The sequence below is a fragment of the Cutaneotrichosporon oleaginosum genome (genome assembly GCF_008065305.1).
Source record: "Cutaneotrichosporon oleaginosum strain ATCC 20508 chromosome Unknown ATCC20508_contig03, whole genome shotgun sequence".
Lineage (NCBI taxonomy): Eukaryota > Fungi > Basidiomycota > Tremellomycetes > Trichosporonales > Trichosporonaceae > Cutaneotrichosporon > Cutaneotrichosporon oleaginosum.
In genome coordinates, this window is record NW_027072172.1 from 1,677,792 (window position 1) to 1,691,454 (window position 13,663).

The 13,663-nt window shown below is 59.5% G+C and overlaps 10 protein-coding genes across 10 annotated transcripts; 4 read left to right on the forward strand and 6 right to left on the reverse strand.

Moving 5' to 3' along the window:
- Window positions 1-411: 411 nt before the first annotated feature.
- Window positions 412-1,628, forward strand: COLE_03874 (uncharacterized protein; the record flags this gene model as incomplete). The annotated part of the gene is made up of 3 exons (XM_018427035.2): window positions 412-533; window positions 568-1,228; window positions 1,263-1,628. 3 exons carry the CDS (start codon window positions 412-414, stop codon window positions 1,626-1,628), a joined length of 1,149 nt encoding a protein of 382 aa, XP_018275272.1.
- A 95-nt stretch (window positions 1,629-1,723) lies between these two features.
- On the reverse strand, window positions 1,724-2,465 carry COLE_03875 (uncharacterized protein; the record flags this gene model as incomplete). Its single annotated transcript, XM_018421590.2, has 5 exons — window positions 1,724-1,782; window positions 1,832-2,063; window positions 2,102-2,200; window positions 2,239-2,381; window positions 2,438-2,465. The coding sequence occupies 5 exons, from the start codon at window positions 2,463-2,465 to the stop codon at window positions 1,724-1,726; spliced, it is 561 nt and encodes a 186-aa protein (XP_018275273.1).
- A 371-nt stretch (window positions 2,466-2,836) lies between these two features.
- COLE_03876 (uncharacterized protein) lies at window positions 2,837-4,911 on the forward strand (the record flags this gene model as incomplete). The annotated part of the gene is made up of 7 exons (XM_018424534.2): window positions 2,837-3,084; window positions 3,201-3,281; window positions 3,416-3,523; window positions 3,561-3,853; window positions 3,891-4,076; window positions 4,111-4,514; window positions 4,552-4,911. 7 exons carry the CDS (start codon window positions 2,837-2,839, stop codon window positions 4,909-4,911), a joined length of 1,680 nt encoding a protein of 559 aa, XP_018275274.1.
- A 204-nt stretch (window positions 4,912-5,115) lies between these two features.
- COLE_03877 (uncharacterized protein) lies at window positions 5,116-5,721 on the reverse strand (the record flags this gene model as incomplete). Its single annotated transcript, XM_018425631.1, has 3 exons — window positions 5,116-5,150; window positions 5,187-5,325; window positions 5,557-5,721. 3 exons carry the CDS (start codon window positions 5,719-5,721, stop codon window positions 5,116-5,118), a joined length of 339 nt encoding a protein of 112 aa, XP_018275275.1.
- A 223-nt stretch (window positions 5,722-5,944) lies between these two features.
- Window positions 5,945-6,992, forward strand: COLE_03878 (mitochondrial 54S ribosomal protein bL17m; the record flags this gene model as incomplete). The annotated part of the gene is made up of 3 exons (XM_018424535.2): window positions 5,945-6,009; window positions 6,069-6,609; window positions 6,723-6,992. The coding sequence occupies 3 exons, from the start codon at window positions 5,945-5,947 to the stop codon at window positions 6,990-6,992; spliced, it is 876 nt and encodes a 291-aa protein (XP_018275276.1).
- Window positions 6,993-8,696: 1,704 nt separating this feature from the next.
- Window positions 8,697-9,686, reverse strand: COLE_03879 (uncharacterized protein; the record flags this gene model as incomplete). The annotated part of the gene is made up of 4 exons (XM_018426109.2): window positions 8,697-8,738; window positions 8,770-9,306; window positions 9,344-9,606; window positions 9,638-9,686. 4 exons carry the CDS (start codon window positions 9,684-9,686, stop codon window positions 8,697-8,699), a joined length of 891 nt encoding a protein of 296 aa, XP_018275277.1.
- Window positions 9,687-10,365: 679 nt separating this feature from the next.
- COLE_03880 (uncharacterized protein) lies at window positions 10,366-10,824 on the reverse strand (the record flags this gene model as incomplete). The annotated part of the gene is made up of 1 exon (XM_018419554.2): window positions 10,366-10,824. One exon carries the CDS (start codon window positions 10,822-10,824, stop codon window positions 10,366-10,368), a length of 459 nt encoding a protein of 152 aa, XP_018275278.1.
- Window positions 10,825-11,074: 250 nt separating this feature from the next.
- COLE_03881 (uncharacterized protein) lies at window positions 11,075-11,320 on the forward strand (the record flags this gene model as incomplete). The annotated part of the gene is made up of 1 exon (XM_018419553.2): window positions 11,075-11,320. One exon carries the CDS (start codon window positions 11,075-11,077, stop codon window positions 11,318-11,320), a length of 246 nt encoding a protein of 81 aa, XP_018275279.1.
- An 88-nt stretch (window positions 11,321-11,408) lies between these two features.
- Window positions 11,409-11,921, reverse strand: COLE_03882 (uncharacterized protein; the record flags this gene model as incomplete). The annotated part of the gene is made up of 1 exon (XM_018424536.2): window positions 11,409-11,921. The coding sequence occupies one exon, from the start codon at window positions 11,919-11,921 to the stop codon at window positions 11,409-11,411; it is 513 nt and encodes a 170-aa protein (XP_018275280.1).
- Window positions 11,922-12,385: 464 nt separating this feature from the next.
- COLE_03883 (uncharacterized protein) lies at window positions 12,386-13,347 on the reverse strand (the record flags this gene model as incomplete). Its single annotated transcript, XM_018424537.2, has 7 exons — window positions 12,386-12,508; window positions 12,592-12,687; window positions 12,736-12,815; window positions 12,850-12,965; window positions 13,001-13,097; window positions 13,139-13,229; window positions 13,270-13,347. The coding sequence occupies 7 exons, from the start codon at window positions 13,345-13,347 to the stop codon at window positions 12,386-12,388; spliced, it is 681 nt and encodes a 226-aa protein (XP_018275281.1).
- Between the last annotated feature and the right edge of the window lie 316 nt (window positions 13,348-13,663).

Consider the following 13,663-nt stretch of genomic DNA (forward strand, 5'->3'; position numbering starts at 1 on the left):
AGTGGTTCCAAGTAGATGCAGACCTTTGAACAGCACCGCACCTCACTTATTAGTCTCTCCATTCGGACATGGGACCGGGGATCCGGGAGGAACTTCGGCCACAACACAGCTCGTGCTGTACACAGGTCTGCAAGCCTACCGTCACCTGTCAAATGCAATGAGGGTACAGAGATTCTCCATCCAGGCTCCCACGTGCAAGGATAGGCGCGCGGATAATCAGCGCGCATTCTCTGCATGATCGGGCACGTAAACAAATGCAACTGAGGACGCGACCGGCGCGTTGCGAGCGCGTCGTTTGATGGATTGTCGACAAACTCTGACAACTGCAGATATCATTACACCTTTCCGTCTTCATCTCGGTTTCCCCGCGTCCTTTCATCCGCTGCAGCCTTCGACTGTCCTCGCCTCGCGATGGTGCTGCCCACCAAATGCGTTACAGTCCGCTTCCCCACCACCGTGCAGGATGAAATGTACCAGTTCCTCGAACTGCCGCCCGACATCTTCAAGGCTGTCGAGGGTGGGCAGAGCGTCTCGTGAGCCCTTGCTTTCGCCGAGTGCTAACACCAGACTGACCATCAAGGGCCGTCCAAGCGACGACGCGGTGCTCTGCACGCAGGACAAGACGTACGCCTTGCGCGGGGTGAGCATCTCGAACTCGCTGCTTGTCCTTCGCCCGCCGGCCTCTTCCTCCGCACAAGAGTTGCATATCCGGGACATTCGCCATGAGGTCCTCGAATGTGTCCCCGCGGCCGGGCGTACAGAGCGCCTCCACACACTCCTGCGGGACAGCGCGTGGCGCGGCGTCGGGCATCCCCCATGGCCTGACCATCAGAGGGCAGGGGAGAAGCGCAAACGGAAAGGGAAGAGGTATACTCGCGCACAGCTTAGTAGCGTCGTCCAGGCTAGCGAGGGAGAGCTTTCGCGTGCCCTGTGCGACGCCAACATCGTCGAAGTCGGCGGATACATGCTCCTCCTCCGCCCGCCAGAACTCGCATCCCTGCTCTCCCTCCTCCTCGCCCTCCTTACAGTGCACTCTGACTCCGACGGGGTGGCCAGCTCAGCGCCGGCAGAAGCCATCATCTCAGCTCTCGCCGACGAGCACGATGTTCCACCAGATCTCTCTCGTGGCGTCATGAACCTCTTCGGCAACGTCGTAGGCGACGACTGGACGGCAGACGTGCCGGCTGCAGTCCGCGAACTCGGCCGAGGGCTCCTTACATCACAAGGCGTGCGTATCACACAACGGAATGCACTAACAACAGACAGCCCTATCCCCCTTGGACAGTCTACTTGCCGACTGGCGCATCCAAGCCGGTGCATTCGAGGGCCATGTCGCCATGGACCTCCTCACTGGCTCGTATCTCCTCCGCGACCCTCCGCCAGCGGCCACTGCGAAGGGGCAGCTTGTCGAGTACTTCCCCGTGCACACGCTGAGCGCTCATGCGCCGACGCGCTTCGCCGACCTCTTCCTTGCGCGCCCGCGATGGAGGCCTGACGAGATGATTCCCTTCATGCGCGGACTTTACCCCGAAGGCGATAGCAAGGCGCGAGACAAGCTCGTGGCGAAGTATGTGCGAGTTGTCAAGGGGAGAGATGGTGCGTGGTGGTACCCACGCCGCACGGGGTAGCTCTATCAGACTATGTATGTATGTATGCAGTACTTGTACTTCTAATCTAGGGAGGTCTAGTTGGTCGACGGGGTTCTAGTCGGTCGCCATAGCGTTCAGTCGGTGGATAGAGGCGGAGGAGGCGCCTCGCCTGGTGCTGCTGGAGTGTATGCCGCTGGTGTCAGCACGCCATCAGACCCCTTCAACGTCAGCGCAACACTCACGAAGCGTCTCCCCCTCACGCAGGCGCTTGAGCCAGGCCTCACGCTCCTTCTCAATGCGCTTGTACATGTTGTGTCCCAGCCCATCCGACAAGATGAGTTTGCACACGAGGGCAGAGTCGTTGCCGGGATTTGGAAGGTTCGGACTGGGATGTGTGGGATCAGGCAAAAACTCGATCAGCTGGTGGTTGGCACTGAAGATGGGGAGGTGGAACGACGTATCCTTGATCGTGTCCTATCATCAGCTCAGATTCTCCGCCAGAAGCCACTCACATAGGGGATGATGAGCGAGTGCAGCTCCGGTGCGCCGGGCTCGCGGTGTGGCGCATTCAAGTCCTCGCCGCCGGGCCGCTTGAGCGCGATGAAGATGATCTGCCATCAGCTCTGTTTTAGTCGCGCATGCCACTCACGCGTTGGTCAGTAAGCCAAATCCGCCCCCAGCTCTTCTCGGTGCGCTTCGGGCCCTCGATGGTGGCGGGGATCTTGAGCTCGAGATCCGTCGCGTACCCAGGCGTCAGGAGCTTCTCGCCGCGATGGATCGGGGCGCGCGTTTCTGTGTAAGCATGCATCACAACCCGTATATCGCATGCAACACAAACGCAGACTCACCTCCCCATGCGATGGTGTTGGCTGCCATGGTCGTTCAGCAATTGAGCAAGTGTTCGGTGGCAAATTGGCCGGTCCAGCGGCGAAATGACGATCACCCAGGTCAGTCACGGATCGCAGCTCCACCCTGCAATCCCCACGGGGATATCAAACAAAATGACGTGGAGATAACTATCAACACTGATCTGTTGAGCTTTCCCTGTCTCCTGCTTGGCTCGCGCTCGTCGCGATCCAGTCACCACACCTTCCTTCGACCTTCCTCAACACCGCTCACCTCCTCTCAATCGCTCTCCGACATCACCAAACCGTCATCCATCTGTCTCATATCATCTCTGCTCGTACATCTTTTCACAGCATCTCACACCTCTTCGCACAACCTCTGCCTCACTCACGCGACATCTCATGCCTCCTTCGGCCCCCCGGGCCTCCTCATCCGCCGCCGGGGCGCGCAGCAACACAGGCTCGCGCGCAGGCACTCCAGGCGCGTTGCAAAACACCGATGAAGCGACTCGAGGCGTCAAAGAGGACCCAGACGGCACCCCTGTCGAAGACGGCAGCTCCATCGCGCGCGCCGCAGCGCAGAGCCGACACGAGGCTGACCTCGCGCACCATGCCTATGAGCCTCCACGACCCGAGCGTGTGCAGGACGAGTGAGTGAAATTGTGTTGTGATGTCTTCAGGTCCCGGACGTTGGCAGGTGGGCCTTGGTCTTTCCTCGTCCACTCACACCCATTGTGCATCCATCCGCCACAATGCTGACAACTAGCTGGCAGGTGGCGTACGTCTGGGCATTCATTGTCAAGTTTGGGCTTCTGCCAAGGATCGGCAGTTTGCTGAGCCTCGAGGAGTGAGTCGTGTTTCACTTTGAATTGGTTGGATTTGAGAGGGCTCGCGTGGGCGGGGCTGGTTCCGCTGTCCGCCTAACGGGTTCTCTGACGGCACGCCCGGATGCCACTTTCGCCCATCGCGCGCTGACCTCAGGTTTGAGCGGAGTCTATGTGAGCCGGTCGCGAACCGGCCAGACGATGTGCTTGAGGGCGTCCTCATTGCTTTCCTCAAGAACCTCAAGCCCGGGCTACGCAACCTTGAGTGAGTTTTCGTGTATTTAGGCCCAATTAACACTCAGTTGCACAAACATCCAGTCACACTTATCCAATTACATCTCCGACATGCTGCTCAATTCGACAGAATTTACCGTATGGGACCGCCCATGGGCGCCGCACGAAGAGGCGCGGGGCGACTGCTGTAACAAGTCGGCCGACCGCATGCTCTTGGGGCGTCTGCGTGGGCCAAACGAGGAGAAGCAGGCCCGGGTGAAGAAGAACCCAATCGCCCAGATGGAGAAGAAGGGCGGGGGTATATTCGAGCTCGATTGGTACGAGCGCGCGCGCCTGTTGCGTCAACTCGTGGACTGGCAGCGTGAGTCTCCGTTTATTAGCTTCATTGCTCATCCCAGTCTCCCATTCAGACGTGATCAGGGAGAAGGTCAAGGAGGCGCAGGCCAAGAAGGACGAGGCGAACAAGAAGAAACTGAAGCGTAAGAATCCCGATGCCGACGAGGAGAAGGTGGACAAGAACGCCGACATTTGGATCGAGCCCGTCGGTCTTGACCGCAACAAAAATCGAATTTGGAGCATTGACAGTGAGTACTCTTCCCCTTGCCGAGCTAATGTTAGAATCCGCGCGCTTGTACAAGTCAGGCAACCCATTCAAGCGGCCATGTCCTCTGGTCACCATGACGTCCACAAGAGACGAGCTCCAGAGGCAGATGGAGACTTTCAAGGTGTACGGGGAGGCTGTCATACCCAAGCCCAAAGGGTCGGGCCCCAAGGGCAAAACAACGCAGAAGGAGGCGTTGGCACATCGGCGGCAGATCAAGGGGGTCGAGGACGAGAAGCGGCTCGGCGAATGGATCGAGCAGTTTCTTCCAGACGTCGAGAAGGAGGAAGCTCGCGTCGCTCGCGCCCGCAAGAAAAACCTTGACACCATGCGAATCCTCCAGGCTGCCGAACTGCGTACGACTCGCACGCGCCGGTCCACCCGCAAGGTGGACTACACGTACGGCTCGATGGACGAAGAGGTGAGTCGTGGTCGCGAGAGCTGGGACTGATTGTCAGGAAGACGAGCTTCCACGCCGTGGCGGACGGCGCGGAGCCGCCCCCGCCGCGTACGAGCCACCTCGCAAGCCCGCCATCCCTGGAGAACGTCGGTCTGGGCGTCTGCAGGCGCGCGTCGACGCCGAGGAATATGAAGACCAGGGAATTGAGTCGTATGCCCCAAGCAGAGAAATATCGCCGCCTCCTTCGTCGCCACCACCGCCTGCGGTCTACAGCGAAGGTGCAAAGGCGACGCAGGGGTACACGAGCGTGGACGTGCCAGGCTCATCGCCAGACAAGGTCAACGGCAACGGCTTGGCCAACGGGAAAGCGCATGAGGGCGGGGCTGACGAGCCTATGGTAGTTGACCAGAAGATGTAAGCATGTATATCTGCACATACAGTCAGTCCAAAGTTCTGCTTGCAGTCAGATTGCAACCGATGTTATGTCTGCATGCCAATCTCTCGCGGGTGCTGTAATTAATGTGCTGTGATGTCAGTGGAGTTCAAAAAGGCAGACTTTGCTGCGCACTCACCCTCCGGGGTCTGTAGAACGGGGTGTGGTCAGCAACTGTCTCGCGCGCAACTAGGGTGTACCAACCTTGATGACATACTCGATCGCTGGCTGTCAGCTCTGCATGGGCGTAGTAAACTCACCCTTGTCCACCGAGTCAATGGCGTCGGCCTCGGCGTCAGGGATCTCAATGGCAAACTCCTCCTCGATGGCCATCACAACCTCGACGGCGTCAAGCGAGTCCAGGCCGAGGTCGGCGGTGAACTGGGAAGTGGGGGCAAGCTGGTGTGAGCGTTGCGCAGAGAAGCTGAGTCAAGAGACGGCCAGAGGCGAGGAAGAACGGCAGGCGGACAGAAGTGGAGGATAACGGTGACGTCCGAGGTACTGTCTGCACCTCTGCCGCACGCTGGAAGGCGCAGTGCACCCCGCAGCTGTCCAACAGCCTCGTCTACCCCAATCACTGCCCCCGCCCCTCCTCCCCGCTCCGGACGGCGTCCCACCCGACTTGCGTACCTTCGAGGCGTCAACCTTCTCGAAAGACTTGAGGACGTCAAGAACCCGGCTAGTCACGTCCTCCTTGGTGAGGGAAGCCGCCGAGTAGGCGCGGACGGCCATGGCACGGGGCACAGCGACGGGGCGAACGTAGCGGGGCGCAGCACGGAGGGCGAGGCGGAACATAGTGATGGGTTGGAGGGAGGTCGAGATGATGAGCAGCAGTCGTTCTCGGTGGGAAGGCTGCTGTCGCTGGGCGCTGGGCGGGTCCAGTCGTAAGCCAGGGAATGGCAAGAGGACGGCGTTATGAATTGCCTCCGTCCGTGTGGCACTTTGACTTTCCGGCGTATTTCGGGCCACCTCCAAAAGTCGAGATCGCAACGAGCACACAAGTGGTGACGACGGCAACATGAAGCACGGCCTCAAGATGCGCAAGCTGCAGCGCACCAGCTCGCACCGCTATGCGCTGCTCCGGTGAGTCTTTGCTCTTCGGCAAGCCTGCGCCGAGCTGCGCCGATCCTCGCTGACTCCAGCAACCTCGTCTCGGCGCTCCTCCACCACGAGATGATCAAGACGACTGTCCCGAAGGCCAAGGAGGCCGCGCGCATGGCCGAGAAGATCATCACCCTCGGCAAGAAGGGCACGAATGTTGCCCGCTCGAACGCCCAGGCCTTCCTCATGCCCGCGCACCACTACACATCCGAGGCGTACAACGCGCCTGTCACCCCGACTCTGCCGCCTTCCGCTTTGGAGGACCCCGAGGCTTTCGTGCCCAGCACCTCGCTTCTGCCCAAGGTCTTTGGGCCGCTCGCGCAGCGCTACGCCGACCGTCCCGGAGGATATACGCGCATCCAGCGATTCGGGAAGCGGCCAGGCGACAACGCTCCAGTTGCTATCCTGTCGCTGGTCGACGGACCACGCGATCTCAAGTTCGAGATGGCGGCGCGCGCGGCGGCCAGGGAGACCTTGACGAGCGGACTGCTGCCCCGGACGAGGAGGAGTGTTGAGCGCGTGCTCAAGTACCGCGGGGATGAGGGGAAGGCGCAGTTCAAGGCGCTGCAGGAGGACTACTCGGTGAGTGCGGAACGCTTCGAGGCTTGGAGAGGAGAATTGCGGGCCGCGGACGGAGGCTCAGCGGTTGGCGCGGAAGGGCATCGCGTACTGTCTAACTGCACCGCTGACTCTAGCTTCGCCTTCGCGCCGAAGGCGACGCATCCTACCCCGAGCTCGGACACCAGCGCGACGGCCCACCCGCACGCTTCAAGTTCCGCCCTCACTCGTTCACCAAGCCGCAGCACGGGCGCAAGCTCATGGCCGGTGAGCGTCTGCCCGGCGTCCCCATCCACTACACGGGTCTGGGTATTGCCCGCGGCGCATTGGGCCGCAAGCCCCAGCCCGTGGAGCAGCTGTTTGTGGGAGAGGTGCCGAAGGCGGCGGACATCACAAAGGTCGACTAGGCCCATGGTTGGGGACACATGTATGCATTTTCATCGCGGCTCACGTATCGCTGATTCGGCTTCTACCCTGGCGTCGTCATGCTCGCCGCGCATTAACTCAGTTAGTTTGGGCAAGGCCGTGTCATGAACTGACCAGGCAGGAGCGCTATTATGGGGTGCACACGCTAATCTCGACAACACCACGCAAGCGGTTGCAACCGCGAGGAGGGCCTACGGTGTATTTCCTGCCTGCAGCGTTCCTTGATCTGCATCCTAGGACTGGGTTACTCATCCCACTTGAGAGCAGCCCCCGTTTGCTCTTGGTTCTCGCCCGCCTTACGTATCAAACACATCCCCGTCCATGCCGCTTCGGCCCTCACTTGCTGCTAACACATATACTGGCAACTTCGGTTCCATACATCCCGCCGTGGCGGTTGACGCTCTGCACTGTCTATTATCGGAGTGGAAGTAGATACCCGTCTAGACGGGCATATGACGAAAGGCGGGATGCATGCCTCTGCTACTCCAGTGCCATCGGCGCAATCACAGATTCGCTCGCAATTGTTAGAGTTTTGTCGGGGTGTTGCCATGTCCGCGTCCAACTCTTTAAACGCCTCGCAGCTCGGAAGTTGGCTGAGCCTCGCACTGTTTAACAAGCCCGTCTGCCCCTTCTTGAAGTCTATGCACTTCGCGTGGTTTGGCGAGTGATGGTCAGATGAACAATACCCCCGTGATAGGCGGACTCCGTATAGCAATCCCATAAAATACGGGGTTCCCACCAGGTCCCATGCCTGGTAACGAGCAACTGAGGATGTCAAAGCTGAGCCGGGTGAATGATGACAACTACGGCCAAAGGAGGCGGGTCGGTGCATCTCTCTCCGCTCGCGTCGAGAACTGCACGTTCACTTCAAGGAGGGTACGGCACGCTTACTCCGCCTCCAGTGCCGCACGCGTCGACTGTCTGCATGTTGCGGGTTGAGAGCAGCTCCCGAGGTGGCATTTTGACGTCAGCAGCATACTGGCTGTCGCGCAGACCGGGACAGGCCTGGTCGCTTTGGTGACATCCGAGGACCACGGCGCGCGCCAGTTCTATTCCAGCGTTCCTCGCTGGTTGACTGGAGCGCCACATGTGAAGCCTGCACTGTACAGTAGTTGGAACGCGATGTCCATGGCTCGCCATTTTGAAGTAGCCGTCCCGTTTAGGGGGGCAAGTTCCTTTCCCGGAGAAGATGTTCCTTCCAGCGGATATTAGAGTACGGCGACGGGCGCGACGGGAACGGCACGACGGCTACTGGTGTGTTTGAGATCAATAATAATGGTCTCCGTACGCAAGGAGGAAGACGTTGAAAGATCACGGCGGGATATGGCACGTTCGCCTATGCGACACCCGCGAGATTCCAGCATACCTCAACAGCATCCAGGCGCAGCGGGTCTCATGTGCCGCTACTCAGCAGAGAGGGCTTCCGCACTCCGGTAGCGCAGAAACAAGCCAGCACCCAATGTGCAAGACAATCGCGATTGCGAGGAGATGACCGTGTCGTCACGTCCGGAAATGTCGGGGCAATCAGACAGGGGGTCTCTTAGGTACGAAGTCCACGTCTAAATTACGCGTAACAGCGGAAACGTCGCGCGACGCTTTCACAGGAGATCTCTGACCGCGACAACCCCAGCGAGACTCGATTGGGAACACTTGCATGTCATTGTCATTGTCATTGTCATATAGCATTACACGCATTTGCCGTTCACACAGTTCTTGCCGGCCGCGCACTTCCATTAGCGATGCCGCGCCAGCGCTCACCTGTTTCTCGCACGCTCCGCAGTGCCGGTTGTCGTTCTGGACATTAATGCACTCGTCGGAGCACACCTCTTGGTCGCGGGGACAGCCGGAGGGGCCGCCGACACAGGTGCCGTCCACGCAGTTCTGGCCGGTTGAGCACAAGTTGCGGCACTTTCCGCAGTTTCCGTTGTCATTCGCCAAGTTCGTGCACTCGCCATCGCACCCCGTAAGGCCGTGCGGGCAGTCGATGCACTTGCCGCCCTCGCACTTGTACGGGCACGACTGGAAGCAGCGGCCGCAGTGCGCGCGGTCGCTTTGTGTGTCGATGCAGAGATAGGACAAGCCGGGACACACGCTCAGGTTTGCGGGACAGACACACTCGCCGCCAACGCACTTGCCGCCGGCCGCCGTGTCGCAAGCTGCGAAGCATTGCCCGCAGTGCTCGTCATCGGACGACAAGTTCGCGCACTTCACGCCAAGGTCGGGGAAGCACGCGAAAGTGTCCTCCGGGCAGGGTGCGCATGTGCCGTTCACGCAGGTGGGTTGGTCGCTGGAGCACTGGTGTCAGGCGGTAGAAGGGGACAGATAGTCTCACGGCTCTGTTGCAGCCGCCGCAGTTGATGATGTCCGAGAAAAAGTCGGGGCAGTAGTTGCCGAAATCATACGCACACCCCGGGCCGCCGTCGGGACACACGCATTTGCCGTTCTCACAAGTCCCTCCCGGATAGAGGCTGTGAGCGCAGGGCCAGCCGCAGGCGCCGCAGTTCTGGGCGTCGGTTTGTAAGTCGCGGCATTTGCCGTCGCAGGAGAAGAGGCCGGGCGAGCAGGTTTCGGCCTGGCGCGGGACGAGGGCGTGGGCTGGAGTTAGCGGGGTGGTGGCTAGACCCACCGAGGCCCAGCACGGTCAGCGCAACGAGTTGGAGCTTGAGAGGAAGCATGGTGAGCGCTGTGTGGATACCGCCGTCCCCTCGCCCTTATATCTCTCTCAAACGCTGGGAGGCCCATGGTGGCGGGCAGAGTTGTGGGACTCACAACGGCCGTTGCCCGCTTTTTGCGGCCTCGTAGCTCCCAGCAACGCCCGCATCAAGGCGTGCCAGAGGCGAGCAGAATGGAGTGTTGAGGCGGTTCGCGCAGCGTACTGGGGTATGTTACGGGAAGCTTGTCACACGGGTAATAAACCATAACTATGTCCCTGTCGTAAGATCCGAGGTCAGCGGGTGAGCTTGCTTGACCACGGCACATCACCGCGCAGGACTCCCCTTCCCACTCAATCAAGTCAAGGAACGAACGAGCTACATCCATCTAACCGGGGGGAACGCCGAATCTCAAAGCTGACAGTGTTTTAATATGTATGTTATCTACGCGGTCGTCTTGTAGGCCTGGACATCAGCAGCGATCGCGACGTGATGTTGTTGCTCACCTCCATCTCGGCGTCGAGGTCCTCGGCCGTCTTCTTGGCGGGGCGAGGCGCGCGGGGACGGGGAGCGCGACGGCCACGAGGAGCCGACGACTTGGGGTCGGACTTCGAGGAGCTGCGCGTGTTGGCGGCAGGGGCCGCGGCGACGCGCGAAGCCAGGGACGAGGCGACGGCGTTGGGGTCGATGGCCATCTCAACCTTCATGGGGCGCTCTGTTGAGAGATGCCAAGTGCGGTTGATGTTGATGAAAGGTGGTCGTGAGATGAGGTCGGAGAAGCGGAATCGTTGAAAGTGCGCGTTGGGATTGTTGAGCAAGTGAAAATGTGCACGTTGTGCGGGCAATATTGAGGAAATGAAGGATCACAGGGAGATACAGATAAAAGTCGATAGTCGTGAGGTCGATACAGAATGATGAAAGATGCAGTCGGAGCAGTTGTCGAGACAATGCAGTAGTTGTCGATACAGTAAAGTAGTTGTCGATACAGTGGGGAATTCGTCGATACAGTCGAGATATGTGTAGAGTCGTTGTTACAGTTGTAGCCAAAAACATGTAGGCGTAGAGCGGAGGCACAGATCAGCGCCAGTTCATTGCAGTTGAGACCGAGAAAGGGGAGCTGTCGCCACTGCTGCCGAGGTCCTCCGGACCACCTTGTAACCATTCAGCCACCTCGAGAACCGTCTCGAAGCGCGTCGCGTGAACTGCCATCCGACAACCACCGTTCGTCGGACTGTCGCGGACCGACCCCCCGGCTGTGTTGACCACTTGCTAGGGAAGCGTGATCGAAACCGCATGTGCGCAAAGCGCCACAGAATATAGCTGTACGCTGGCGACAGTAGATGGAGACAGGCTCAACATCCGTCACAGCAGCGGAGTGACTGACACTCGATGCTCTCCTGTGCTCGAAGGACATGGGTTGCGCGCTAATCGGCGGCTGCTCGGGGGCATATACCACGCAGCGCGTACTTAGCCAAAGCCACCCGCGCGCCTCGGTCGACATAGCAAACCGTTGGCGCGGTGAGACTCGGTCCATGTACCAACAAGACTTGCGTAGGAGAGAATGGTTACACCATCCAGCTTGCACGCGTCTTTGCCTCATTGCGCTGTTCCATCTTGGGATCGCGGCTGTTCACTTCAAGTCGCGCCACCGCGCTTAGCCATCTGTCCAAATCATAGGGCCCGCCTTGGCGAGCAGCGGCGAAGGGAAGGGAATAGTCAGCATGAGGAGACACTAACGGTTGTCGATCATCCGGTTGTGGTCTGTATTGTGATTAGCACCGCCTTCCTCTTCCACATACACGACGAGTGCGCCTTGTTGGCGTCACCGCGGTTCTTGAAGATGACGGTGGCAGTACCGGTGCTCTTGCCGCTCGCGGTGTACGCCATGTGAAGAGTGCGAACGGGGCCGACGGTCGACTGCATAAGGTCGCGAACCTGCGCCTCGGTCACGTCGGTAGGAAGGTTGGAGATGATGATCTTGGTCGCGTCGGCAGTAATGGGCTTGGCAGCAGCCGGCACAGCGGCAGCGCGCTGGGTCTGGGACGCGTTACGCGGGGCGGAGCCCGAGTAGCGGGCGCGGGCGCCAGCAGCACCACGCGGGGCAGCCTCGCGGGCAGGGGCAGAGTTAGGCGCGGAAGGCCCACGCGCGCGGCCACCGCCACGACGGTTACGGGGCTTGGCCGAGATCATCTGTAGTCGGTGAAAGAGGCCATGAATGAGCGCAAGTGGTAAAGGGGGAAGAGGTGGATGGTTTAGCATTGATGAGGTGACAAAGGCGGGCGTCGGGTGGCAAAGCAAGAGGGGCAAGGGGGCCAGTGTCAGCTGGCGTCTTCGCGCTTGCGGAAGGTTGTACGCACCTCGTCGAGAGGCTTGTCAATGTCCATGGACGCCATTGTAGAAGTGTGTACGGGGTGGATGGGTGTCGCTGGGAGTGGATGGGGGAGCGCAAGATGGAAAGCAGACGAGACAGTTGATGAGAGAAGAGAGAATGAGAGATGATGGACGAGTCACAACGAGTGAGGTGAACGTCGGCTCAGGGTCCGCACGCGGGCTGACGGGCTGTCCAGGGGCGAGGGCTCATTCAAAGCACAATCTATACACGCCACCCATTACAATTCTGTATCCCCGCAAAGTGGCAGCGGAACCAAATGTGTGCTTTGTTTACATACATCTATACGCGTACACGTCCAATGCATAATATCCAAGCCGAGGTGCACATCTGTCTATGCCGAGGGAGCGGGAGCAAGGCCACGCAGTGTGAGGTCGTACACGACGTCCTCGCAGCGCTTCAGGTCGTACTTGAGCGAGTCAAACTTGCGGCGCAGCTGGTCGTTGCGGAGGTTGAGCTGGGATTAGTTGGATCTTAGGGTCGGCCACGCCGTGAATGAACAGTGGAAGCCTTGCTTGTCTCTTCCACTGCCCTACTTACCATGGAGTAGCTGGCAAAGATATCGTTGACGAAAGCAGCAATGCGGCTAGGGAGCGCAAAGTTCTGCGCAGTGACCGAGTTGACAGACAAGCGCGGCTGGCGTCAGCTGGCGCGATACTGTCGAGCTGAGCCCAAACTACGTACCAGCTCGTTAACCATGCCGATAACGCCTTGAAGGTAGTCGTCTGAAGTAACCTCGAGCTCGCCAACGGTCTCGCCCTGGACTGGATGTCAGCTCTGAACCACGTAGCAACATACGGCCCATGAGTGTGGCGGCGGTGAACTTGGGCACGAGCTCGTCGCGAAGCACGAAGCGCGCGAGTGCGATACTTGTCACGAGGCTGCGGAACATGGGTGCGACGGCAAATTGGTAGCTGCTGTCAGCTATGTCTCGAGTCTAGTAGCTTACCGGTAGAACTCACCCTTCGGGATGAGGGCGGCGATGTTGACCCAGTGCGAGTGCGCGCCAGCGATGGTCTCGAGTGCTTTGGTAGCGATGGCCTCGTCTGCTGTCAGATACAGATTGATAGAGGCAATAATGACGCACGCTGTGAGGCGGCAGACGAATGCAAGCGGTTCAACTCCGCGGTGGCCTGGCGCACAATGTCCTCCACCGGTTCAGCAGCCTCGCGGATGGACTGATGTAAGCCTTGCTCAGGAAACAGACATTAGACACACCTTCTTGAGCGTAGCTTCGGACTCGAGCTGGGCAATGGCGGCCGTGAGAGTCTCCTCGACTGATGATGTGGCGGCCATGGTGATGAAGGAAAGTTGAGGCTTGATTGAGCGAGCACAGAGCCAGTGGTGAGGTCAGAGGATTTCGAAGGGGATCACGGAGATTGCGATATCTCCAGCGGACAGGTGGGTGGAGGTCATTCCACTCATTCCACGGGCGGCCAGCGACCACATGAATGGCTGGCTTGGCGAGCAGGTCAGACACCATCGACAACAAGACAATCAACGCTCTCCACGAACGCAGCGACATTTACCACGCTCTTTATTTCATCGCATCCGAACCTCGATAATCTCCACTTTCCGTACTCTGGACAGTCTCTGGCGCGCGCTGGTCCGC